General features: G+C 33.9%; 1 protein-coding gene across 1 annotated transcript in view; it reads left to right on the forward strand.

Moving 5' to 3' along the window:
• Nucleotides 1-27,537, forward strand: part of ATR (ATR serine/threonine kinase) — a 103,107-nt gene that overhangs the window by 38,246 nt on the left and 37,324 nt on the right. Inside the window, exons 22-32 of the mRNA XM_030873306.2 lie at nt 5,824-6,030; nt 7,109-7,222; nt 11,380-11,495; nt 15,184-15,304; nt 16,654-16,791; nt 17,621-17,831; nt 20,168-20,346; nt 22,202-22,366; nt 23,431-23,522; nt 26,323-26,414; nt 26,651-26,828. Of these exons, the coding sequence (XP_030729166.1) occupies nt 5,824-6,030; nt 7,109-7,222; nt 11,380-11,495; nt 15,184-15,304; nt 16,654-16,791; nt 17,621-17,831; nt 20,168-20,346; nt 22,202-22,366; nt 23,431-23,522; nt 26,323-26,414; nt 26,651-26,828 (1,613 nt within the window). The remainder of the gene's footprint in view (nt 1-5,823; nt 6,031-7,108; nt 7,223-11,379; nt 11,496-15,183; nt 15,305-16,653; nt 16,792-17,620; nt 17,832-20,167; nt 20,347-22,201; nt 22,367-23,430; nt 23,523-26,322; nt 26,415-26,650; nt 26,829-27,537) is intronic.

Raw genomic sequence — 27,537 nt, forward strand, 5'->3', positions numbered from 1 at the left:
ATGTATGATTGAAGAACTGAATATTTTATTTAATTTTGCTTAATTTAAATTTAAACAGCTGCATGTGGATAGTGGCTATCTTATTGGACTATCTTAGTGCAGCTCTAGAAGAACCTACAGCAATAACCAGAGTAGGAAAATGATGTAAGATAACAGGGTTAGAGATCAAGAGAGTCTTTGTAGCAATGCTGTGAGAGTCCATGAAAGAACAAACACAAAAGATATTCTTTTAAAAGTTCAAATCTTAGCCACAGAGAAAGGAAAAGATACTTTAGGAGTGCGTTGAAAGACAGTGTTTATCTAAAAGTAGATCTAAAGTTGTATAACTGTATAACAAATAATTTGGTATAATGTAGTAATAAAGCACACTTAAAGATGGTGTGACAGTTAATAAGGTGATGGCTAATGTAGCCTTGGATGCGTAACTACTTTGATGGACTGACCTTGCAAAAGTGCTGTACTCTAGGGTAGTCACCAGAGGATCATTGACATTAAAGAAATGACAGCTTCTACTCCTTACTTTTAAGGAGGAATATACATTTTTGAAGGAATAGAGGACAGCTAAGCTCAGTGGATAGCAGAAAAATTTAACTTCTGTGTCAAAAAAAATCAGGCTATAGATCAAACTAAGCAACCGTATAACCACTTTATGAAAATTGATGCTGTTCAGGTTGAAGTGAATCCCTATGGTTAAATCCCAGAAGGACAAGTTGTTTGTGTTGAGACCAAAATAAACTTGGATGACAATGCAGAATAAATAATAAAAAGATATATTTACTCATAATTACAAATCTGAGAATGAGCCCATTGAAAATAAAGCTGCTAGGGACTTCCAAGTTATCCTAGGATAATGGTGAATGTCTAAATGTGAATCTCTGTATACCCTGCAAAACGTCATAAATAGCAAAAAGGAGAGCAAATAAAACCACACATAAGTCACACCTTCAACATAACTGTGAGACTGAGAATACTATGAACTTCAAATTACATGTAATCAGCAGAGCTATCTCTGGAGCTCATGCCACAAGCTTGTGTTGAGAACAGTTAGATTCTGAGGAGACCCTATGAAAAAAAAGTGGACTGAAGGAACTATGGATGATGATAAAGCAAAGACAAAATCACCAACCGAGACGATCCCACTCTAGGTACAACGATACTGAAAGTTGGTCTAAGATGTGGTACATCAGAGAATTGGTTATGGGGAAGGTACTTGAAAGTGTGTAGATCCTAAGGTTGCAGTCTTTGGAAGCTATTATCTCTGGGGAGAAGTAAAAGAATAGGTAGGGGAAGGCACTTTTTGGAGAGAGTAGTAAACAGAAGGAAGAAAGTAAGAGAGAGCATTTTAAGGGTCCTGCAGAAATAAAAAGAAATCCACAAAATCAAAGATATACCTCCCCATACTACTCTCCTGCCAGTAAAAGCTACTTATGAAAAAAACTACACTGAGCTATGCTGACAGAAAAGAGTACTTACAAAATCAGAATCTTGTAAGCTACTACAAAATCCTTACTGTTAACTGCATACAGCTATTATGAAGGGCCCACAATATAAATAGAAAAAAAAATATATGTTCTATACATATACAAAGTTACTGTAAGACAAAAACAGAAAATGAAATCTTTGGTTGATGACAGTTTCTCCCCCAAAACCAATCATAAGGCATAAGTAAACTAGACTTAGCACTATAACCTGAATTAAATATTTCAAGCAAGCATTTGCAGATATAAAAGAAGAATTAAGGGAATTTCCTGGCAGTCCAGTGGTTAGGACTCCACACTTTCACTGCTGAGGGCCCAGGTTGAACCCCTGGTCTGGGAACTAAGACCCTGCAAGCTGTGTGGCGTGGCCAAAAAAAAAAAAAGAAGTGAGAAATTTAAACAGAGAAATGGATAAAAAAACAAGATATGAAACAAGAGGTGACTGAACTGAAGAAATTGAAGAAATGAAGGTTAAATTATAAGGACTGTGGGGGGAGAATATATATGACTAAAATTTTAGTAAGGAGCATTGACGAAAGGCAGAAGAATTATCAAGAGAACAAAAATGAGATTAGAGAAAGGAGTACAAAGGATCAAAGAAGTAGGTGAAATAGAAGCTCGGCAAAGATTTCACATACAAATAGAGTTTCTCAAAAAGAAAAATAAAACAATAGAACATAATTAGTATTTAAAACTATAACCCAAGAAAATTTTCTGGAAATAAAAGACTTTCATTTCATAAAATGAAAGGATCCATTGTGTACCTGTGAACATTGACCCCAGAATAGTCAACCCTGAGACATATCTTAGACTTTAATAATAAGAAATCTTCAGGACCTACAGGTAAAATATTTTTAAAAAATCACTTAAAAGGGCAAGAAAAGTATCAGAATTCTCAACAGCAATATACAGAGTGAGCCTAGAGGATAGCAGCATTTTCAAAAACGTAAGGGACACAAAAATAAGCCAAGCTGTCCTTAGAATATCACAGATAAGAAACACAGTTTTAACATACAAGAATTGAAGAAATGGACTTTCCTGGCGCAGTGGTTGAGAGTCCGCCTGCCGATGCAGGGGACACGGGTTCGTGCCCTGGTCCGGGAAGATCCCACATGCCGCGGAGCGGCTGCGCGCGTGAGCCGTGGCCGCTGAGCCTACGCTTCTGGAGCCTGTTCTCCGCAACGAAAAGAAGAATTGAAGAAATATGAGTTTCACAAGCAAGCCCTTCCTAAGAGGTTTGCTACAGAATGGCTTCACTCAATCAAGAGATGACTGGGGAGACTTTGGCAAAAGAACTTATGGTTACTAGTTATATATTTAAAACAACGGTGGGGACAAATTTGGGAGAATTCTATGTAAATGCTATATATTTTAATAAAATAGAAATTATGCAAGTTTTTAAATGGGAGAAGAAGAGACTAAGATATAAATTAAATGAGCTTAGTCACTATTGCGTAGGCAACAACTAGGAATCAAAATATACTATTTAAAACTGGTAAACAGTTAAAGAAGCTTAAATAAAGAGACCAGAGACATTACAAAAGATATTTCTGTAAAGAGTACCTCTAGAACAAAAGTATAAATTTTCTTCTATACCAAAAGAAATTAATTTTTAGGAGCTAATTATAATTTTAAAAAACTTATAGAATTGAGGCCCAGCATATCAGTCATATTAATAAATGTGAAAGACCTTAAAAGAAAAAATATTACAAATTGACTTACAAAGCAGGAAACAACTCTGTGCTGTTTGTAATACACACGTATAAAATAAATTATTTAGAAAGGCTAAAAATAAAGGAGTGAGCAGATTTTTAAGTTGAAGTAAGAAAGCAGGAATTCTGATTCTGCCCCTAGACAAAGGAGAATAGAAACCAAAAAGTATGAAATGTGACAAAAAAGGGTACTTTATAATACTAAAAGCTGTAATTCACAAAAATACAATAGAAGATATGGAACTTACAAAGACGATACATTATGAATATATATACTCCTGAGCAAGCAAACCCATAGAGACAGAAGATAGATTAGTGGTTGCCTGGGGCTGGGAGGTTGGGAGGAAATGGTGAGTGAACTAATAATAGAATTAATGAAAAAAATCATACTGTTATTTTCATAAATGCTGAAACGGCCTTTGACAAACTGTACCATCCATTTCAGATAAAAACACTAAAAAAAATAGGAATCGATGGATAGTACTAATATATTATAAATGTATAGATATGCATATGTGTGTTTATGTATACTGCATACACACGTGCACACACATGCACGCATGCACACTTGATGGGAAAATAAGATGCATTCCCAGTGAAAGCAAGTTTGCTCATTATCTCCACTACAATTTAACATTCAGTTGCAAATATTGGCCAATGAATTTAGATAAGAGAAAACAATTAGAGGCATAAGAATTGGAAAAGACATGAAACTATCTCTATTTGCAGATGGCATGCTAATATACTTGGAAAACTCTAGATAAAGTATCAATAAACTAGCTCAGACAACAAACAAATTCAGTAAGATAGGAGAATATAAAAATCATAATCTTCATATAGCAACAATAACCAGTTGGAAGACTTGTTGGAAAACCCAATTTACAGTAGTAACAGAAAAAGATAATATACTTAGGAGTAAGTGTAACAAGAAATGTATAAACCAATAAGAGGAAAACTGAAACACTCCTGAAAGACACAAAAATGTAATTGATTTAAACAAACGGAAACACCCCTTATTTATTGGGTAGGTTGACTCAATATTACAAAAATTTTAATTCTCCCTAGGATAGTTTATAAATTTAATGCCATCCCGAAGAAATGCCAAGTTGTTTGTTTTTTTAACTAGAGAAGTTCATACTAATGTTAAGATGGAAAAACAAACATGTAAAAAATAGCTAGGAAAAATCTGAAAAAAAAAGAAACTGTGGGAGTTCAGTAGCCCTCCCAGACATTAATATACTCTACAGCCTCTATAATTATAACAGTGTGATACTGGTACATGAGTAAACAGACAAACCAGTGGGCAAAAAATAGAAAGTCTAGAAATAGACCCAAGTGTATATGGACATTTAGGACATGATAAAAACATGGATTTGTTCTTTTTTTCTTTTCTTTTCTTTCTTTCTTTCTTTCTTTATTGAACACACACTCATTTTATAAATTCTTTTGGAATTGAATATTTTTTGCTGAAAAATGAAACCCAGTTTATCTAACCTAGAAGTGAAGTAAAAACATTTTTAAGCACTTAGGAGAGAGGTATATTTTAAAATTACCTTTCATTTAGTGTTCATGTATTTATTGTCTTGAGTATGAACTGCATTTATCTTTGCCAACTAAAATGTTCTTTTCCTTATTGTTTTCTAGTTTTAGCAAGGTAATGTATGTCTATAATTATATTAGTTTTGCTGTTTATTGGTTACTAATTCATCTATTTTAAGTATTTATGCCTGAATAAACCTGTAATGTTATTTAAATGAGTTAATGTTGAAGTTTCTGGATGACATAAAATGTCTTTTTATTTTTCTTTTGAAACGTATTACTCTAATTTGAATCACAGTTTTAACATGGAGTTTGAGATGCTCATATATGCTTTACTTTTGCTAGAAGGAAAATTATGTAAACAAAGTAGTTCTAAAGTGGTCACACAGCTACAATATCTAAATCTAACTGGCTTGAGAATAGTCATTTCTTATGCCTAACAGTTTTTCTTACCGCATCCTCAGTAGATAGATGAAAAAAGATGACTTGAACCAACATATTTTTTCATAAAGCCTACCTCTTTCTTCCTATGTCTTTTTTTTTAAATCATCCCCACAGGACTCCTTTCCCATATCTTTTTCTGCTGTACTAGCTTTTTATACACTCCTCAGTTTTCTTATTTTAATTAATAGCTCTTCCTTATTGACTTATTTACTAAAATATCTATTATCTCTGAAAAGATACTCTTGAGCTTTTTTTCATCTTCTTCATTTCTTTACCTTGTACACATATTTGTTATTGTACATATTGTATGATATTTTATCTGTTTGCATGTTTATTTTCCCTTTAGATTATAAACTCATTGGGATAAGACTATGTCTTATTTCTGTATACTGATGTAATAATACTTAGTAACTGTTTATTTAATGGATTAATGATTAAAACTTTTAAGTACACTTAATGGTTCTAATCCCACAGAACATATTGTGGACTATATTATGTGAACTCAGCAAAAACTAGGTGAAAAGACTAAAGATATAGTAATTTAATTTTGTCAATATTTGTCAGATATTCCTTAATATTTTTAAGCTTTCTGGTTAGGACAATATACTAGTTTGTAGAAGTTATATATAAACTTTCTACTTTTATTTTAGGAAAAACTGATCAGATATGCAACAGATAGTGAAACAGTGGAACCTGTTATTTCACAGTTGGTGACAGTGCTTTTGAAAGGTTGCCAAGATGCAAACTCTCAAGCTCGGTTGCTCTGTGGGGAATGCTTAGGGGAATTGGGAGCAATAGATCCAGGTCGGCTAGATTTCTCAACCACTGAAACCCAAGGAAAAGATTTTACATTTGTGGTAAGTTCTGGTAATTTGGAATGACCAGAAGAGTTCACTGTCCTAATGGGGTTTCTATATTGCATTTACAAGAAACTGTTCAGGTTATCCTTAGTGGCAGCTTGATCTAAACTAGACAATTTAGGTAATTTCTGAGTTTATTCCTTAATACTATTGCAGAGACCTTTAGCCAAAAACTATAAAGTTGGAGTCCAGTCTAGTGTGCTATGTTCTTTTAAATAAGCTTTCTAGGGACTTCCCTGGTGGCACAGTGGTTAAGCATCTGCCTGCCAATGCAGGGGGCACAGGTTCGATCCCTGGTCCGGGAAGATCCCACATGCTGTGGAGCAACTAAGCCCGTGTGCCACAACTGCTGAGGCTGCGTGCCACAACTGAAGCCCCCGCGCCTAGAGCCCATGATCCGCAACAAGAGAAGCCACTGCAATGAGAAGCCCATGCACCACAGCGAAGACCCAACGCAGCCAAAAATAAATAAAAAACAAAAAATAAATAAGCTTTCTAACCTAATCATGACAGATACTTAAAATCTAATTATTTAAATTTTACTATTTAAACACAATTGCTAAGTGTCTCCATGGGAAACTGATTCCCAGGGTGTTTTAATAGCGTGTATATAAAAATGTTTCCATAGTCGAATGAGTGTGGGAAATCTTGTAAAACAAAATTAAACAGAACTTTTAATATATTGGGGAATGTTATGAATCTCCTAGAGAAGAGTGTGTGAAAATTATTTTTTGGAGCTTCTCAGCTGACCAAGGTTCTACAGAATGCAAGTTAGGAAATTCTATATGTACAATTTTCTTTCTAAGAGTTAAAAAACAAAAAATGCAAATTGCTGGATTTATGTAAAAGTTGAATGAGTCTAACACTTTATAAATGGTCTGAAAAGCCTTAGATTTGGCTTCTTAGCTACAGATTATATTTTAGTCTTGGTACCAAACTTTGTTTAAACCTTACTGAGCTTTCCTTTTCTAAATTAAATTGACTTAGGTGACTAAGTTAAATTCACCATGGAATGAGGTACAGTTTAAGAAAATTTATACAAATTAGCCTGTAATTTTTTCTTGTTCTTATTGAGACTGGAGTAGAAGATGCAAACTTTGCCTATGGATTATTGATGGAACTAACAAGAGCTTACCTCGCATATGCAGATAACAGCCGAGCTCAAGATTCAGCTGCTTATGCCATTCAGGTAAGAGTGTATATAGACATTACTGGCTTTATGTTATTAAATTCTAGTAAGAAAGTTGTAAATTCTATGCTTTAGAAACTCTTATTTTTTTTTTGACTGTCATTTTTATTATCAAAGTAATACAAGTTCTTAACAAAAATTTCAAAGAGTACAGAAATGTACCCTCCTAACAGATGATTATATGTACTTTGAAGTTTTTTCTATGTATATACAAATATATATGTTTTCTCCACCAAACAAGCAGATCATAGTACTTTATTTTCTTCTGTGCTTAATAGTCTTATCTTGTGTAATTTTCCATGTCAGTACATATATCTCTAATTCATTCTTTTCAATGACTTAATATTCAGTATGAACGTGCCGTAATTTGTTTAAGAAATTTATTTAACACATTTAGGTTGTGTTCAATGTTTTGTTTTTACAAAAAAATGATTTTTGAAAACATGCATAATTTCGAAGTACTTGAGTGAATATATATCAATAATATAAATATCCAGAAATTAAAATGTCTCAGAGCAGATACAGAGTTTACGTTTGATAGATTTCATCAAAAAAGTTTCACCAGTTTATATTCCCTTGACAAACCTGCCCTTAATTAAAATTTTAAGTCTTTGCCAGTGACAAATAAAAAATGATATTGTTTCATTTTAATTTACATTTAATTACGAGAGAGGTGTAACATCTTTTATATATTTATTGCTTTTTTGTGAATTTTCTCTACATGATCTTTTCCCATTTTTTCCTTGGTATTGGTCTTTTTTTTAACTGATTTTTTTTTTTTTTAAGATACTGGGAGTAGGAGTTTATTTATTTATTTATTATTTTTGCTGTGTTGGGTCTTCGTTTCTGTGCGAGGGCTTTCTCTAGTTGTGGCAAGCGGGAGCCACTCTTCATCGCGGTGCGCAGGCCTCTCACTATCGCGGCCTCTCCTGTTGCGGAGCACAGGCTCCAGACGCGCAGGCTCAGTAGTTGTGGCTCACGAGCCTAGTTGCTCCACGGCATGTGGAATCCTCCCAGACCAGGGCTTGAACCCGTGTCCCCTACATTAGCAGGCAGATTCTCAACCACTGCGCCACCCGGGAAGCCCTTAACTGATTTTTTAAGACCTATTTGGATGTAGTGGAAATTAACCCTATGTCTACCATACGTGTAATAAATATTTTTCCAGTTTGACTTTTTTTGCCCCTTTTCATGATATTTTTTTAATTAAAAGATTTTTTTATTTTGTTAGATATTCAGGTCTGAAATTCATGGTTAGAGGTATGATTTAAACATATTTGGAAGTTTTCATAGTTCATAGTAGAGATAGCATTTACAACTGTGATTCTGGATGGGATGATCAAGAGAGGGAGTATGTATAGATTAAAAGGTTCTAATAATTGAGACCTGGAAAATGAGAGCTCAGTGAGAAGAGGGAAAAAGTAAGAAAACTGAGAAGGAGCTACCAATAAGGTAGGAGAATATGGTTTTCTGGAAGACAAAGTGTTTCAGGAAGTATGGAGTGATCCAAATGCTGATCATAGGTTTGATAATTTCAGGGTTGAGAATTGACCATTGGCTGTATTAACATAAAGGTCATTGGTGACCTTGACAAGAGCAGTTTCAGTGTAGTTTAGAAAGCCTCATTAGAGTATTTTTAAGAACATGTGGGAAGAGAGGAATTAGAGAAATTACAGAAACTCTTTTGAGGAGTGTTGCTATCAAGGAGAGCGGGAGAATGAGATAGTAGCTGGGGAGGAAAGGGCGTAAAGATGGCAAAAAAACAACATGTTTATCTGTTGCTTGGAAACAGTTCAGTGGGAGGAGGATAGCGTTGTTGTATAAGAGAATTGGTATAATACTATTTTAAATAGGTAAAGAGATGTGGAATATAGTGTACCGGTGGAAAGAGTAGGCTTAATTAAAAACAAACACAATTTGGGACTTCCCTGGTGGTCCAGGGGGTAAGACTCCACAATCCCAATGCAGGGTGCCTGGGTTTGATCCCTGGCCAGGGAACTAGAGCCTGCATGCCGCAACTAAGACCTGGCGCAGCCAAAAAAAAAAAAATTTAAAAGAAAAAGAAACAAACAAGGGACTTTCCTCGTGGCGCAGTGTTTAAGAATCCGCCTGCCAGTGCAGGGGACACAAGTTTGAGCCCTGGTCCGGGAAGATCCCACATGCCACAGAGCAACTAAGCCCATGCGCCACAGCTACTGAGCCTGTGCTCTAGAGCCCGCGAACCACAACTACTGAGCCCATGCGCCACAACTACTGAAGCCCACGTGCCTAGAGCCCGTGCTCCGCAAAAAGAGAAGCCTCCGCAATGAGAAGCCCGTGCACCTTTGGTAGTGTATATATGTCCATGCCACTCTCTCACTTCGTCCCAGCTTACCCTTCCCCCTCCAGCCACATAGCACAGGGAGATCAGCTTGGTGCCTTGTGACCACCTAGAGGGGTGAGATAGGGATGGTGGGAGGGAGACGCAAGAGAGAGGAGATGTGGGGATATATGTATACGTATAGCTGATTCACTTTGTTATAAAGCAGAAACTAACACACCATTGTAAAGCAATTATACTCCAATAAAGATGTTAAAAAAAGAAGCTCGCGCACTGCAGCGAGGAGTAGCCCCAGCTCACCACAACTAGAGAAAGTCCACGCACAGCAACGAAGACCCAACGTGGCCATAAATTAACTAATTAATTAAAAAATAAAACATACAATTGTGACTCATTAAATTAGAGTAAATTAAAAAGAAAAAACCAATTCATCTGTAGTAACAAAAGAGAAAGCAGAGCATATAAGCACTGATACTGATATTGCCAGGCTGGGGAGATATTAGCATGGAAGTTGTGGAGATCTCTTGTGATTGCTTGTTTTCTCAGTGAAATATGAAGCAAGATCTACAACTGTAAGTGTATGTGTTTTTTGTTTTTTCTTCCAATTTTATTGAGATATAATTGACATACAGAGCTGTCTAAGTTTAAGACGTGTAGCATAATGATTTGACTTACATTGTGAAATGATTATCACAATAAGTTTAGTGAACATCGATTATCTCATAGATACAAAATTAAATTTTAAAAAAGATATTCTTCCTTGTGATTAGAACTCTTGGGATTTATTCTCTTAACAACTTTCATATATAACATATAGCAGTGTTAATTAATATTTATCATGTTGTACAATACATCCCTAGTATTTATTTATAACTGGAAGTTTGTACCTTTTGACTGCCTTTATCTAATTCCCCTCCCCTAACACTAAAAGTATAAATGGTCCCAAGACCAAAAAGTTAGTCGATTGCTGATTTACTAAGTCTGTTATTGGAGGTTGATTATGAGGACTTCTGTAGCCAGAGTGACTTTGCAAACATCAGAAAAAGCTGGCTTCAAACAAAATTTTAATAACATTTTAAAGTTAAATGAAAATGTTTTGAATATTTCTGTATTTGAACTTTCATAAACTTCCTTACTTTTATTAAAAAATGCTAAATATAAAGTACATATGCTATTAGACAGTATTTATACTTTATAATTATTAGGAATACATCTATTGCATGTGGTCCTTTTCAGTGAAATTAGAAAGAAAGAATAGTAGATGATGGGAGATATAATACCCTAACATATTTGTCTTGTTTTAAAGATTGATATTGGAGACAAAGATTTTTTTTTTTCTTTATAAAATCCCACTTGTTTTATTTTCAGGAAAGTAAAATATAACCATTTCATTGATGGACTTGAATAGTAAATTGGTCTTTAACATTTGCATCTTATTTTCAGAATTTTAAGCTCAGTACTTTATATATAGAATTTGAGATATCTTGAATTTTTGAACTATTTTGGATTTGTAGTTACATTCATTAAAATTCAGAAAAGGTTAAATTCTAAAAATTCTACAAATATAGAAAATTCCAATTTTTTCCTCCAAATAGCTTAGTCATTTGTTTCAATACATGTTATGTACAGCACAGAAATTGCATGTTCAAATATTACCACAGCTTTGTGACCTTGAGTAAGTCACCTAAATGATTTTAAGCATTGAGACAACTCCAAAATTTTATCATTTTATGTATTTTTCTATGTATTTTTATGGCTGTAATGTGAAGAATGTTGATGGATGTAAAGGTTTATCTGTTTCATTGACGATTTACAACTGTAAAATATGTATTTGTAGGAGTTACTTTCTATTTATGACTGTAGAGAGATGCAGACCGATGGCCCAGGTCACCAGTTGTGGAGGAGATTTCCCGAACATGTTCGGGAAATACTGGAACCTCATCTAAATACTAGGTCTGTAGACTCATTAAAACTATTTTCATAAAATTGTTTTTAACTTTATAAACTAAATGTTATCTTTGATATAACTTTTTAGCATTAAAAGTATTTTTAGTATGTTCTAATATGTGTTTTGCACTAAGATTTATGCTTATAATATTGTCAAAATGAGAAGTATAGTCTGCTCATTGTTTAAATTCTGTAACTTTATTTAGTAGACAAATTCAGTGAAGCTGAAAGGATTGATTTTTTTTTTAATTCAACTGTCAGTAGTACTTTGAAAAATCTACTTTAAATTGAATGTGAGTTGAAACTTTTGATGGGTCTAATTAACACAGAAATTTAAGAATTTAAAGCTAATCCCAAAGCCTTTAGTAATCCCAGTTAGAGATTAGAGATTTTTAGCCCTACCAATTTCTCCTCATGAAAATATTTTCTCCTTCTACTTTTAAAAAAAGTATTTTCTACCTTTTTTCCTCCCCATTTTAATAACTTTGTTAGGACTGATTGAAGGCCATAAATAATTTTTCGTTAGAAACTTTAATTTTAGGTAGTCTAAGTCACAAGCTTATTGGATATGTGACCTTGCATAAATGTAGTCTTTGAGCCTTAGTAGACATGTAGTAAAATTCTTTATAAAAGCCCTTAAGTATGCATACTTATTTGCTAGATACCCTTTAATATTTAGAAACCTTTTAAACATCATTTTATTTCTTAGGAAGAGCATTGTTTAAAGATGTAAAATAAATGTTTGTGTTTTCTTTTTTGAGGATTCCATACTTCTCCATTTATCTATATTTTATAGCACATATAGATGCTTAAGAGTTTCTGTGATCTCGTGGAAAGTTTATGGTTTTTAGAGTCATGTAGACCGAAATTTGAATCTTTTTTTTTTTTTTTTTTTTGCTGTACGCGGGCCTCTCACTGTTGTGGCCTCTCCTGTTGTGGAGCACAGGCTCCAGACGTGCAGGCTCAGCGGCCATGGCTCACGGGCACAGCCGCTCCGCGGCATGTGGGATCTTCCCAGACCAGGGCACGAACCCGTGTCCCCTGCATTGACAGGCAGACTCTCAACCACTGCGCCACCAGGGAAGCCCCGAAATTTGAATCTTGACTCTGCATTTGCTCACTCTAAAAATCTTGGGCAATTTACTTAATATTTCCAAGTCTCAGTTTTTTTCATCTTGAAAATGTGAATAGCTTTACTTATGTTATATGATTGTTAGAAATAGAGAAGATAATGTTAAAAAGTACCTAGCAGAGTGCCTGACATTTGACTTAGACTCAATAATAAATGCTTATTCAATGTCAGCTTGTTGAATTTTGCTTTTTTCTGGAAAGGGTAGTGTGGCTATTCCCTACTTCATGTGAAGTAGAAGCCACCATTTCTGCCCACTTGTTATTCAATTTAGTATTTCTTAAGAAGCCAACATTTTCTGCCAACTTCTTATTCTTTCATAAGAAGAATATTTAAGTGGTCATTTATAAGAGTGATCTTAGCAAAGCAATGAGAATTCTTATGATCCTTCTACTTTTACATCTGGGAGTTTGAAGGAACCTCTCAGATGGTCCCTCAATGGTAGAAGTTCAATTTATCTAGCTGGAATCTGCTCATTGAAATCACCACTTCATAAATGTAAGAAGTCAATAGAGAGCAATATTAATGGAATTGACTCACTTTTGTATGAAACACCAAGATACCAGGTTAGCCTGTAGGGCAGTTTTATAGCTTGGACTGCTTGATATTTTCTTCACAGGGCCTAGGAGAAATAAAAGACTTCCTAAAACCATATCCTTGTTTTTGCTGCTTTAAAGTTACACTCCTATACTCTCCTTTAATTTATTTTTTTTTCACTTGGGCTGTTTATACGCAGTCACTAAACCTAGATCAAAGGGATGGCTATGTTTGGGAGATTTGATTTTTAGAACTAGATAGATCAACTACAGTTCAAAATTGCCACAGAAATAATTTTAGGAGAAAATATCAGGGTGTGTCTTGACAGAACCTGACTTGTACCCCAATATCAGTAGTTTTCTAACTAAGTTCACCATAAAACTTGGTAAAATCATCTAGAGAATTCATGAAGATTCAAAATAGTGATGGTTAACTGAGAGATTATTGGGTTTTTTCAGTTTTTAGCCATTTGTGATACAGTGAAATATATAATGTTTGCCGAGAACCTTGAGTATAGGGCATTAATTATATTTGTCATTTCCTAACCTTGCTTTGGTGATTAAAAAGGAACTCAGTCACCTCAAAAAATTGCTGTACACATGGGTAAGATGAGACCTGTTTGAACATGTTTAAGTGTTAACACTGAGGAGCAAATAGAAAGGATCATGTTGAAGTTATGGAAGAGAGAAGTGGTAATTGATATAATAGGGACCCCGAGGGGCATCCAAATGGTAGCCATATATCTAATGGGAGATTAGATTAGAGGAAGTGAAATCTCTTTCTCTGTAATAGGGGAAGATAAAATAATGGATGGAACTCAGCAAATTTTACAGATTTAGTTGTGGGATTGTGTTAATGGTTTCTTCTTTTTTTTTTTCCCATGAAGTAAGAAGTATAGGAGATGAGATTATTGGCTGAAAGTGGCAGTGGAGTTGGTATAGGTGATGTAAGGAGAGCGGTGATGATTTGAAATAGCCACTGTGGAAAGAGAAGAGAGAGCTGATAAGGAAAACTTAAAAGGATTTCTGGGCAGCATAGAGGTCCATTGAGGTTGAAGACTAAGATATGTAGTAGTACTAATCTCATAAGCAATTTAGTGATTTTTCCTCTATCAATGCAGTGGCCTAGGTATCATTTCAATGAAGGCAGGCATTTAGACTGATCCAAGGTTGGGAGCTTGGTGGATGGGTACAGCTGGTAAAGAAAATGTGGGAGTGGAGTGCATACAGGATATTACCGAGAGAGTACTTGAAGTGAAGCACCGTGGAGACCAAGCTGGCTAGGGAGAGAGGTAATGAAAAGGAGGGTATTATAGATCAGGAGAGTTTAGCAGAGTCAAGGGACAGAAGGTCTCAGTGAGAGAACAGATGTGTCAGAGTAACTGAGCAAAAGAACTGGAACTTTGGGAAACTGGCCATAAAGTGAGGTCTAAATAGTACATTTTGGAAGTGAAGAACTTTCTCTGTATTGGCAAGGGAGTCCGGACAAAGAAGTAGAGGGGAAAGTCATTGAGAAGTTTTCATTTTGACTAGATGGTCCAGCCAGACATTGAAGTCACTCAGGATGATAAAACTTGGTGAAGAAAGAAAATGCAGAGCAATTTACTAAATTTATCAGTGAGTTTGGTAATCGGTGGGTTTGGTAGATGCCCATAATGAGGAGTAGAGAATAGTATATATACCTGGGTGGCTTGAACCTCAAAGGAACAGATCTTTCTTGTACAATGATGGGGTTGGAAGGATCTGAAAAGAGCATTGAGGAAGGGAGGAAGCAGACTTAAATCCTTTGAAGTACTTGGGGTGTGCGTGAATGACCTACTGCCCTGCCATTAAGAAGGCTTTAGGGAAAGTAGTGTCCTTAGCCAGATTTCAGTAAAGGCAAGGCAGTAGTGGGGTAGTCAGTGAAAGAGTTGATGTAGTTTCTTATGCTTTCTTTACTAAAGTTCTAAACAGATGGATATATATATATTTTTTTTTATATTATAAAAATATGTATATATATTTTAATAAACAATTTTTTAAATTACAGATATAAGAGTTCACAGAAGTCAACAGATTGGTCTGGAGTAAAGAAGCCAATTTACTTAAGTAAATTAGGTAATAACTTTGCAGAATGGTCAGCATCTTGGGCAGGTTATCTTATAACAAAGGTAAGAACTCTGTTCAGAATTTTTAACTGAACAGAAATTGTAAAGGAAACGAGAACATCTATCTGAATGCATAGTACACACAGTAGGAATTGTAATATTTGTGCTGATATAGAAGTTTTCATAGGAAATGTTTACTACTAGAGAGTAACAATTTCTCTGTTGTTACTAGTAACAGTTTCTGAGTAAGAAGGTAGTTGTTTTATCAAGCAAATTGCTATGTTCTTCATGTGTTTGTAAAATGTCTATTATGTCTGTTCATTTAAGGTTGTAAAATAATACTGTTTAAAAGGATATAAATGCTTTATCAGACTTTTTTACATAATAAAACGATTTCTTAGGTAATAAAAAGATAATATTATCCCTTAGTGGCTACTTCTAAAAGAGGATACATTATCTGAACTTCCTCCAAAATAAAAGTAGAGGTTTTTTAAAAATGAAATTTCATGGAAAAATAGAGGTATATTTCTGACGTTTTCCTAATATGAAATTTTTACATACCTGACAAACAAAAAGGTACCCTGTGTTCACCCAAAATGTTTAAGGTGTATTTAAATTTCACAACTTTTGTTTTTAATTCATATTTCTATTAGTGTTTTAAAATATTACTATAATTTGTACCTGGTAATTTCAAGAAAGTGTCTCTCATTTTCTAATGAACATACTGAAAATATAATATGTGAAATATTAAATTAATACTCTTTAATTACTTTCAGCTATGGAATATTTTATTTAGTTGTAGTTTAGTTTGTTTTTTTTTTAAGTGAAGGATTTGTATTTGAAGAAGGAAAAACCTTTAAATTTTTATAAGAGAACAGTAATGTTGGTAAATTGAAGGTTAGATTATACCAATAAAATTTGACTCTAACACCAAGTAATTTAATTTTTTTATTTCTTCCATTTTGTTTCCTATACTTAATCACTGTTTACTACTTAATAAAAATGTGATCTTGTACTTAATGTGCTGGCCCAGAGAATACCTTCTGGTTACTTTCGTCATCTATGTGCTCAAGGAATAAATATACTAAATTTAAAGTTAGCTAAGTAAAATATACTGTATTTAGGGAAGTTAATCTGTAACAAAACGTGATTCATTTTAAAATGAACTGTAAGGGGAAAAGACCATTTTTGCTGAGATAGTCGGCAGCCCAGGTAGGGGCTGTAGGGGTCTCAGCAGTTCAGGCACTTGACCAGAGGGATGGTGATGTGAAATCCTCCCTGCTTTGAGTGCATTTCTCCATAGAATACCCACTCTGCAATGTTAAATTAGCTCACATGTTGTTTTTTGGCATTAATCAAAAGAATAAAGTGAATAAAACTACTTACTCTCTCTAAACCATTGGAGTTTATAGGTGCGGCATGATCTTGCCAGTAAAATCTTCACCTGCTGTAGCATTATGATGAAGCATGATTTCAAGGTGACCATCTATCTTCTTCCACATATTCTAGTGTATGTTTTGTTGGGTTGTAATCAAGAAGATCAGCAGGAGGTAAGAAATATCATTTTATTTGGTTTCTGTTTGTCCAAACATTTATGCAATGTAATTAGTGTTAAAAAGGCTACATATTAGTAGGAAATGTAGATCAAGGTATGCTGTAATATGTAAGTACATATGAAAATGCTTACAAAATCCTTTTTTTATACTTTTATTTATCAAAGAGTTATATAATGCTTAGTTCATATCCTTTACCTATTTGTGGTTGTGTATGTGTGTGTCCTTTTTAAATAATTGGTAGTTTGATATGTATTCTGGATACCAGTTTGTGCCAGTCATATCTCACAGAAATTTTTTCCAGTTAGTGGTTTTCTTTTTAACCTTTGTTTATACCTTTTGCCATGCAGAAATTTTAAATATAAATGCCAAATTTATAAATCTTTTATAGCTTTTTAATTTAAACCTTTTATGTGATACCTTCTCTTATCCAATGTCATGAACATATTTTCCTATATTTTTTTGATCCTTTTATTTTAACATGCCCTTCAATTACTCTGAAATTGATTTTTACAGATACTGTGAGATATTGTTTAAAGTTTTATTTTCTACTAGTTAACAAGTAGTTTCGTGATCATTTATTGAATAATCTAGAAGAATTTTTAAATATTTTTATATTTACTCTCGTGACTCTTACAGTATATTTTCTTTTCAGGGAAACATTTTATTGGCTTAATTATAGATGAGAAAAATGATTTATTATTAATGTATGATGGATTTTTTTCTTTTGAAAATTATTGCCTTAAAGTGGTTAGTCTTATATGTCAGGTAATTGTAAAATGATATTATGCAGACATATTATTCACCATAAAATGATTCTTCTTAGGTTTATGCAGAAATTATGGCAGTTCTAAAGCATGACGATCAGCATACCATAAGTACCCAAGACAGTGCATCTGATCTGTGTCAGCTCAGTACACAGACTGTGTTCTCCATGCTTGACCATCTCACACAGTGGGCAAGGCACAAATTTCAGGCACTGAATGCTGAAAAATTTCCACAAGGCAAATCAAGCAGAAATAAGGTGGACTCCATGAGTAAGTCATAACTTCTGTATACTTCCTTCTCTTAATTATTAACCAGTTAGCTCCTTTCTGTAATTTAAGCATTAGCTTTTAAAAGACCTATGTTTTCTTGCATGCCTTTTTTTCCCTTTAAGATGGCCTTTTTACTGAGAAAGAGCAGTGAATTTATAGTTAGAAAACCTCTCTTTAAATTCTTACTGTCACTTCCTTAAGCAAAACACATACCTAATTTTTCTTTGCATAAAATAGGGTTGATTTTATCTCCCTTAGAAGATTGAGGATTAATTGGGATGGTGATGATACAAATTGTTAAGTGCGTATATATGAATAGTGAAGTGTTCTTTATACTTTTTCACTTATAAGATACTCTTTGCAGTCTTTTTCACATTTAAGTTTTAAATTTCAAAGAGTTTACTTTCATTCATTTCATGGCCTATTTTTTTTTCTTTTTTAAATTCATCTCATTCTTTTTATTCTTCTTTTCCCTTTCTCTGGTAGTGTTTGGTATCCAGCAGGCTCTCCAGATATGCTTAATATATGTTACTATACTATACTCTGCTACACCTACTATCGTGCTATTTCTTTCCCTGTGATATTACAACTCCCACAAAGGTGTCTAAAAGAGGAATCTCATTAGAGTTTAAAATGACACTTGCCCCTATGATACAAGCACTTGGTGAGAAGAATTATATTCATCAGACATTAATAGATACTCTTAATGTCTTTGAACTTTTGTGTTTTTCATTCTTGCAGCAAGTGGGTAAAGTATATGATACTTCTGCTTCTTGTATACTTTAGCCATTTAGTGCGATCACATGATTTTCCCCCAAAGCTTCGAGGCTAATTGGAAAAACTGACTAAGACCCTTAAAGAGGCCTTCACTTACACCAAGTTCTCAGTTTGTGAGCATCTCCCTCTTGTTCCTATATCTGTGGAAGCACATATATTCCTGTTGTTAAGCACAACAGTTTGTTATTTTCTAAGATTTTTTGGACTTGCAAATAATTATGTTTAGGGGAATGTTTTTCTCTGCAGTAAGACTAATTATTGATATATTTTACATTATTTCAACAATTGAATGTTTGTTTCTGTTTCTGCATCTGAAAATGATAACAAAAAACCAAACGCGAACTCCGTTATTACCATTTCTTACTAACATAGTAATGAAAATTCTAGCTTTTAAGAGTAACATTTGTAATGTTTCAAAAGTACAATACTTTAACATTTCTCATAATTTGAAATGATTTACAAATTTTGGTGGAAGTAAAGAATTTATTTTAAATATAATTTCTTTTAAATTTACTATCTTGATTATGAAATTTATTTGTTTCCTGTTTTCTACATGCTGTTATGAATCATTATTAAAATTTATAAGTTTTAAATAAGAATTCTTAAACTGGGTAGTCCAGAAGTTCCTCAGTTAGGTCTTTTCTTAGACTCTTTAAAAAAATTACCATTTTAAAGTATTTGTGATTTTACTTGAAAGGTACTTTTACTTTTTATTTCCATTGTATTAGTTAATATTGTATATATAGCAACACAGGAAAAAAATGGATTGTTAACAAATAATTTTAAAATTAAAAAGAAGGCTATTTCTATAATTCTGCTTTTTTCCTACTAATAGCTATACTTTATCAGTGTTTTTATAGTTATTAATAATAAATAACTCATCTTTGTATCTTTTGTATTATCTTTATATCTCCTCAACATTTAATATAAATTTACATTTAATTGTCACAACAAAATTGTAAGTAAGGCAAGACAGATACTAATATTTCCCTTTTCTAAATGAGGAAACAGAAGCTCAAATAAGTTAAATGACTGTTCAAGGCAAGATAAGTCATAATGGTGCTGTTGGAGCAAGAATCTTCTGAGCAATCTTCTTGTTGGTAGTTACATTCTAAGTAAGATACCCTAATACATTTATTTTTTTTTTTTTCAATTTTTTATTTTTTATTTATTTTTTTTTAACATCTTTATTGGGGTATAATTACTTTACAATGGTGTGTTAGTTTCTGCTTTATAACAAAGTGAATCAGTTATACATATACATATGTTCCCATATCTCTTCCCTCTTGCGTCTCCCTCCCTCCCACCCTCCCTATCCCACCCCTCCAGGCTGTCACAAAGCACCGAGCCAATATCCCTGTGCCATGCGGCTGCTTCCCACTAGCTATCTACCTTACTACGTTTGTTAGTGTGTATATGTCCATGACTCTCTCTCGCCTAATACATTTAGATTAATTTATTTCATGAGATAGATTAAAAATAAATTGAAATTTAAATGGATACTTTTAAAATTTCATCTTCTCAGTCTTTAATTACTCAATTATCTTTTTATAATCTAGTACCTACTGTGGATTATGAAGACTATCAGAGTGTAACTCGTTTTCTAGACCTCATACCTCAGGATACTCTGGCAGTAGCGTCCTTTCGCTCCAAAGCATACACACGAGCTGTAATGCACTTTGAATCATTTATTACAGAAAAGAAGCAAAATATTCAAGAGCATCTTGGATTTTTACAGGTTTGATATTAATATAGTGAACTTAATAATGACATTTAATATTACCAGTCTTTTATGTTTAGGGTGTTCATTTTATCAGTTTAGACAATAATACTATGACAGTGTAGGGAAGAAAAGAAAGTAAGGGCCAGTGGGCCTAATACAATGGATGAAATAATAGGTCAAGATTGTTGGGCTTCTTTTCAGGTCAAAAAGCAGAGTGTGGTGAGAGAACTGGAAAATGAGTAGCTTGTAGTCTTTGGATGATTAGTCCTCTCCTGTCTTTTTCTCCCTTGTCTAGCTCTGAGTCTCTTGTTCATTGTTAAAGTCATTCCTTTACAAGGATGTTCAGCTCCCTCATCTTTCTCCCTCTGTGTTGTATTCACTTTGTAAGACTCCAGTGCTGGATAAACTCACCCATCTGCTTTCCTAGTGTCTGCATGTAAGCAGCTGAACATCACTGGAGAAAAATCACACAATGGATTTTTAACTGGTTTTCCTTTCAACTCATAGTCTCAAACATCAGTGGGACTCTTTAACAGTGCCTTCAGTCATTCTATGTTTCTCTAGTAAAGACTACTTTCGCACTCTTCAAGATGACTGTTTCTTACCTTCTCTTCATTTCTCTGCTTCCACCTTACTTACTCTGTTGAGATGATCTTGCTTCATTGTTCATTAGGAAAGTAGAAGCCAGATGTCTACCAAATCCGAAAATACATTGGCTACTGTACCATATTCTCTTTCTTCCCTTCTCTTGTTCCTAAGGAAGGATCCCTTCCTGCCAAAATTCAGTTCTTCTACTTTTGTTCTTGATTTCAATCCTTCAGATATTCCTGCTTTCTCCAACATCATTAATTTTTCTTTCTCAACCAGAGTACATAGAGCATATAGACATGCTCTGGTGTCGCCTGTAAAATATCTTAATTTTTTATAATTCCCTTGATCTTACAGTATCTTCTTCAGATACTTCCCATCTTTCTGTTTCCTTTCACAGTCAGTTTTTAAAAGAATTGCCCATCTTCTCTGTATTCCTTCTTTACTTCCCATTTACTCTTTGCCCATTCCAACAAGAGTTCTTTCTCCATTGCACTGACTCTACTCTTGCTAAGAAAATTGGTGGCCTCCATGTTACCAAATCCAATAAATGCTTCCCAGTCCTCATTTTCGTAATCTCATGGCATCATTTGACCACTTCTTTATTAAGGTATTTTCTTTTCTCTCATAGCTTCTGGGATACCACATTCTCCAGGTTTCTTCAAACTACTCTGGCTTCTCCTCTCAGTTTCATTTGTTAGTTCTTCCTTGTCTATAAATATACAGGTACTCTGATGTCCTTCCCCAGTCCTCTTTTCTTCTCTCCCTCTATTCATTTCCTAAATCATTTCATCCTTTCCCCTGCCATCTTTGTGCTAATTGCTCCCAAATTTTTATCTTCAGCCTGAACATCTCCTTTGAACCCAGATTTAGTCTCTTGTGTTTCTTGAAAGCATCTCAATATGAATATATTAAAATGCTGTTTAAAATGTTTTTAAGTTTTAAAATGCAATAAAATACTTATAAGCTATACTCAACAGAATTTATTATATATTGGATTTTTAAAAGAGTTCAGGACTTTGAGGTTCTTTACAGCTCTCATTATCAATAACAGTTACTAGTATAGATTTGTATTTAAGCGGAATATGAGTATATTTAAGTGGAACAGAATGCCTGGAAATAAGTTTGCAGTTTCACTGTGAATCTATCTTGAAACAAATACATATTGTTGCTTTGAGAAAAAAATTCTTATATTTTTTTTTACATAAACTGGTGGCTTTATAGTTTTATTTCCAGTTGTGTTTTTTTCCTCCCTTGATTGTTTTTTAATGATTGAACAAAGAAATTGTATGCTGCTATGCATGAACCAGATGGAGTGGCTGGAGTAAGCGCAATTCGAAAGGCAGAACCATCTCTAAAAGAACAGATCCTTGAACATGAAAGCATCGGCTTACTGAGGGATGCCACTGCTTGTTATGACAGGGCTATTCAGTTAGAACCAGACCAGGTAAGAGATAAATGAAAGGCCTTGTAACAAAAAGAACTCTGAACTAGGAACTTTGGAAACCTTAATTTCAATACTGTCTCTACCAGGGTCACAGTGTGTCTGGAAAATATTTAACCGTCTCTGAACTTGAGTTTCCTGATTGATAAAATTAGAGACATGCTAGAGGATCTCAGAGATCCCTTCCAATACCAAATTTCTGTGACCTTACAAATCTCCCAAATAAATGAGATTTACTGTGAAGTATACTTACATTAAACTCTATGTTCCATTACTCTAAAATTGATATAATTTTAGTTTGCTATTAAAAGTATAAGACTTGCATCAATTTTTAATAATAATAGTGATTCTCTACAGCCTAAGAAACTTTTTCAGATTACACATGCCCCCTATCACCATCTGGGAATCTCTGAAATGGTCCCTTAGAATCACTGGGCTACAGTTGCTAATGGGGGGACGTTGCATATCTCATGTATGTTGGAACAGGAAAGGGGTTTAGAATCATTGATTTATAATCTTGACTTAGATCCTCTCTAATCTCGGGGTATTCCTTTCTGTCATAATTGACATGTTCATTTTCTCAGAAGTTCAGTGTGTAGGGCCTTTATTTTTCACAGGCTTGTTTTCAATTTTAAAGAATATTTCACAATCCTATTTAACTTTTCAGTTACTGAAGCCCAAAATCGATATTAGTAATATTGTGACGTTTGAGTTTTAATTTTTACGTGAGAAATAATATGACAAATAATCTTTAAAAAAAGTATTAAGGAGTACTTGTTACTTTTATATTTGATCTGAACCAAAAATCAGACCATATCTGGAAAAGATAATAAATGCAATCTGAGGTTTTTTATAGGTTATCTCCATTAAAAAAAAAAAAATTCAGATGTGTTTAGGACATCGGTAGAGGGCTCTGCCATACAGCCAAGCAAGTCAGTTGTTAAACTAAGAAAGGTAGACTCAGTGAGGTAAATAGCATTCTTTAATGAATATCAGTTAAACACTTTTTGGTTCCTAAGATATATTTGAAGTAACAGTTGCTATTTTAAATACTTTTAAATTTCCAGATCATTCACTATCATGGCGTAGTGAAGTCCATGTTAGGTCTTGGTCAGCTGTCTACTGTAATCACTCAGGTGAATGGAGTGCATGCTAACAGGTAATGTTTTTTAAAAGAATGATTTTCTTTTGTTGTTGGTTTGGAATGGGAAATTTTTAATTAATTAATTGGGTTGAAGTAATGTTTACTAAAGTAATGAAATCTTTTTTGTTTTCATGGTATTGGAGATAAACACCAAAAAATAATTTTTCCTGCTGTCTCTTAAGTCAATCTAGCACTTAACAGCTTATCTTCTATGCAAAGAGTCATCCTTGAATTAAATTTGCTTTATGACAGGAACCTGCAAGACTTCACCTACTATTGGTGAAGCTCATATTAGTATTCCCAGAAGATATCTAACCTCTGCCTACATTATCAGCACCAGTTATTTTCTGTGCTGGGGAGAGGGAAACTTTGTGACTGAACTAAGGAATACCACTCTAGAATGTGTGGGTTGATTTTCTCCTAAAAGACTAGTAAAAATGAAAGTAGCCTTCCTTTCCTAAAGAAAATGGGTTTCTTATAGCAAACCAAATGATACCCCCCAAAAAAGTACTTACATGTGGCAGAGATTAAGACATGCATGGTTCTTCTAGTTTAGAGAATTACTAGGAAGGTTGGTTGTGCTCTTGAAAAAGCCTTACTCCTTAATGTATTTACCAGACCCCAGTTGACTTTTCTGGACAGTGAGATCTGGTCAAAAGTGATGGGATCTGAGTTTGCCAAAGAGCACAGGCCACTGTTTTTAGTTAGTTCATGCTGAAAACAGCTCTATAATTTCTATAAATTCCAAACTGTGATTTTAAAGACCACTGTTCTACAGTGTCTGGCAGTAGAGAAGCTCAATGTTAGTTGGATGGTTAGTGGATTTATGAAATGATGAAAGAAGCTTTACAGAAGCAAGGAAAGATTTGTTATATGTTTTAGATATGTTTCTCCAGATTAATTGAGAGACCTTGTGAATAAAGGGGTTGCAGAAATTTGGGAAAGTTTGTTTTGGCTCAAGCTGAGGTGTCATGTTTTCTTATGATGCACACTGCACAGTCTTCTCTTTGGATCTGTGATACATAGAGCCTCCTGATCGTTCGATTTGTGGAAAGGCAAGTTTCAATATGCAATGAAGGATACTGTATCCTTGAAGCAAATGGTCATTGAGGGGATGAGTTTTCTTTGGGGAGAATATTTGCATTTAAACAAATATTTCTCCAAAATTATTGACTGTTTAACCTACACAATCATTTTTTTAATACTTTTATGGAAGTAAGTTCTCACAGCCTGATCCTCATTGCCATTTGGTACTTCTTGGTGTGATATATCCCCTCTGGAGAGCAACTCCTGCTAATTCTACTCAGATTTTTTTTTTTTAATATCTTTATTGGGGTATAATTGCTTTACAATGGTGTGTTAGTTTCTGCTTTATAACAAAGTGAATCAGTTATACATATACATATGTTCCCATATCTCTTCCCTCTTGCGTCTCCCTCCCTCCCACCCTCCCTATCCCACCCCTCCAGGCGGTCACAAAGCACCGAGCCGATATCCCTGTGCCTCTACTCAGATTTGTATCCTAAAATTTTGATACTTTGGCATCGAGTGATAAGCTAGTGAAGTTATTCAAAGTTGGACTTTTGAAAATTATATTTCTATTGTATTTCTTTTAGCTTTGTTCTAAATTGTTCTTGGTGGTACTTAGACATTAGAGAATATTCGATATTTATGCTACTACCTTAGTTTTTTTTAATAAAAATTAATTGACTCATTTGTTATGTTTTCTTTATGTGTTTTTACTACAGAAAGAACAAGGAGGGCTTTTAAGGGCATTGATCCCAGCCTCCCTGAGTCTGTTACCTTATTTATAGTATGTGTACCTTTGTTATTATTAGGTAATTAAATAGAAAAATGTACCTAGCTGAGGGTCTAGTATATAGCAGGTATTCAAATGATATGATTTAATAAAGAAGAAACTTGGGGAAGTATAGCTTCTTCTATACAGTCATGATCTAAACATCACTAGCCATCTTAGTGTCACATAAGTAGGATACTTAGAAAAAATAATTACCTATATAATGCTGCTTTTAAAAACCCCAATTTTAAAGTAACTGAAAATAATTTAAGAATAGTTATGTATTTTAGGTAGCTAATTTTGTATCCTTTGTCATACTATTGACACATAATTTGTAACATTGTTATGCCTTTATTATTGAGTGTCCTATGTACCCCAGTACTCAACCTACCCCACCAGCTTCTATGTTTTTTGTCTTAAATTTAATTCAAAATACCAAGTTATTAGAATTGCTTACCTCTGAATGCATGTATGTTCAGTTGGCTCTTTTTTCTCCCTGCTCTTTGTTCAAGTTAAGCATGCAACTCATTTTACAACTGCTCTTTGTAATTATCCAGGCCACCAGCTTCTATGTTTTTTGTCTTAAATTTAATTCAAAATACCAAGTTATTAGAGTTGCTTACCTCTGAATGCATGTATGTTCAGTTGGCTCTTTTTTCTCCCTGCTCTTTGTTCAAGTTAAGCATGCAACTCATTTTACAACTGCTCTTTGTAATTATCCAGGCATTAATTCTGCTCTAATATATGACAAATTTGTCCCAAAAAATGGCATTTTTAAATGGCTGTATCAGAAGCAATTATTGAAAAAAATGTTTTGGGGGACTGGAAACATTAAAATTTGGGGGATTGTTTTGGATAGAGATAATTATTTTGTACCTACATACAAAGTACAATACCATACAAATACAATGAATAGAGCAACAAATAACTACAATAAATAGAGTATCTAAACCAATGAAAAAATCTCTAAATGCCACTTTAAATAAATGTTTAAGTGATACGTATTTCTTTTAACAGGTCTGAATGGACAGATGAATTAAACACTTACAGAGTGGAAGCAGCTTGGAAATTGTCACAGTGGGATTTGGTAGAAAACTATTTGGCAGCAGGTAAAATTACTTCTTAAAATATAAGCAGTTTTAATATGCCATAAATATTTAGACTTAAGTAGCTAAGCAACATTCGTAATTAATCTCTCAGCTTGTTTTATGATTGCCTTGTTTAAGTTCAAAGTGGAATGAAACTATCTGTTCCGGATTTCTGTTGACCATTTTATCAAATGAAATAAAGCTTGTTCTGGAATCCAGCTATCATGGCATGCCTTGACTCTTCATTTGTTTTTCAGATGGGAAATCTACAACATGGAGTGTCAGACTGGGACAGTTATTATTATCAGCTAAAAAAAAAGATATCACAGCTTTTTATGACACATTGAAACTAGTGAGAGCAGAACAAATTGTGCCTCTTTCAGCTGCAAGCTTTGAAAGAGGCTCTTACCAACGAGGATATGAATATATTGTGAGGTATTTTGAGGTTTCCATTTTTATATTCCTGGTCTGTAGGTGTCATATGACAGGCTTGGAATTTTGTGCTCGCTAAATAAGTGATAGTGTGTTTGGTGTTACGCAGAGCTCACAAAATAGCTCTTTTCATTTTTTTACCTCACAATCACCCTATCTATAGTTTTTTAAAAATGTCCTAACATACATCCTTTTAATTAGAAAGGCAAATATGAGACTTCTAAAAAATAGCAAAAATATCTTACATTTGTCTTGTTGTGATGTCATAGTTTATTTTCTATATAACCTAAATAACTAGACGTCTACTCTGCCTGGCACATTGGTGCTCAGTACTTGTTGGTTCCCTTTCCTTTTTCTCTTTGAGAAATGCAGTTGACATTTCCCACTCCCCCCTCAAATGTAGGTACTACATTACTCACAAGTAATATTAATATTACTCACAAGTAATATTAATTTTTAGAGGTAAGGAAGAAAATGATGGAAAACATTTTAGGTCTGTTAATTTACCTGAAGAAAAGAATAAAACATATGCTGTAATTGAACAACAGTAAATTAAAAAGAAAAATACGCTATTTTTTAAATTATATTTTGTATCAGCCCCTTTGGTAACAGCTTAATGAAACCAGAGATTGGACCACTGGGATTAATTCAATTATGTAGCTACTCAACTGCATGCTTGAACACTGGGTTATAGACATGGGAAAAAGTTAAT

Source organism: Globicephala melas, chromosome 4, assembly GCF_963455315.2.
Source record: "Globicephala melas chromosome 4, mGloMel1.2, whole genome shotgun sequence".
NCBI classification, from domain to species: domain Eukaryota; kingdom Metazoa; phylum Chordata; class Mammalia; order Artiodactyla; family Delphinidae; genus Globicephala; species Globicephala melas.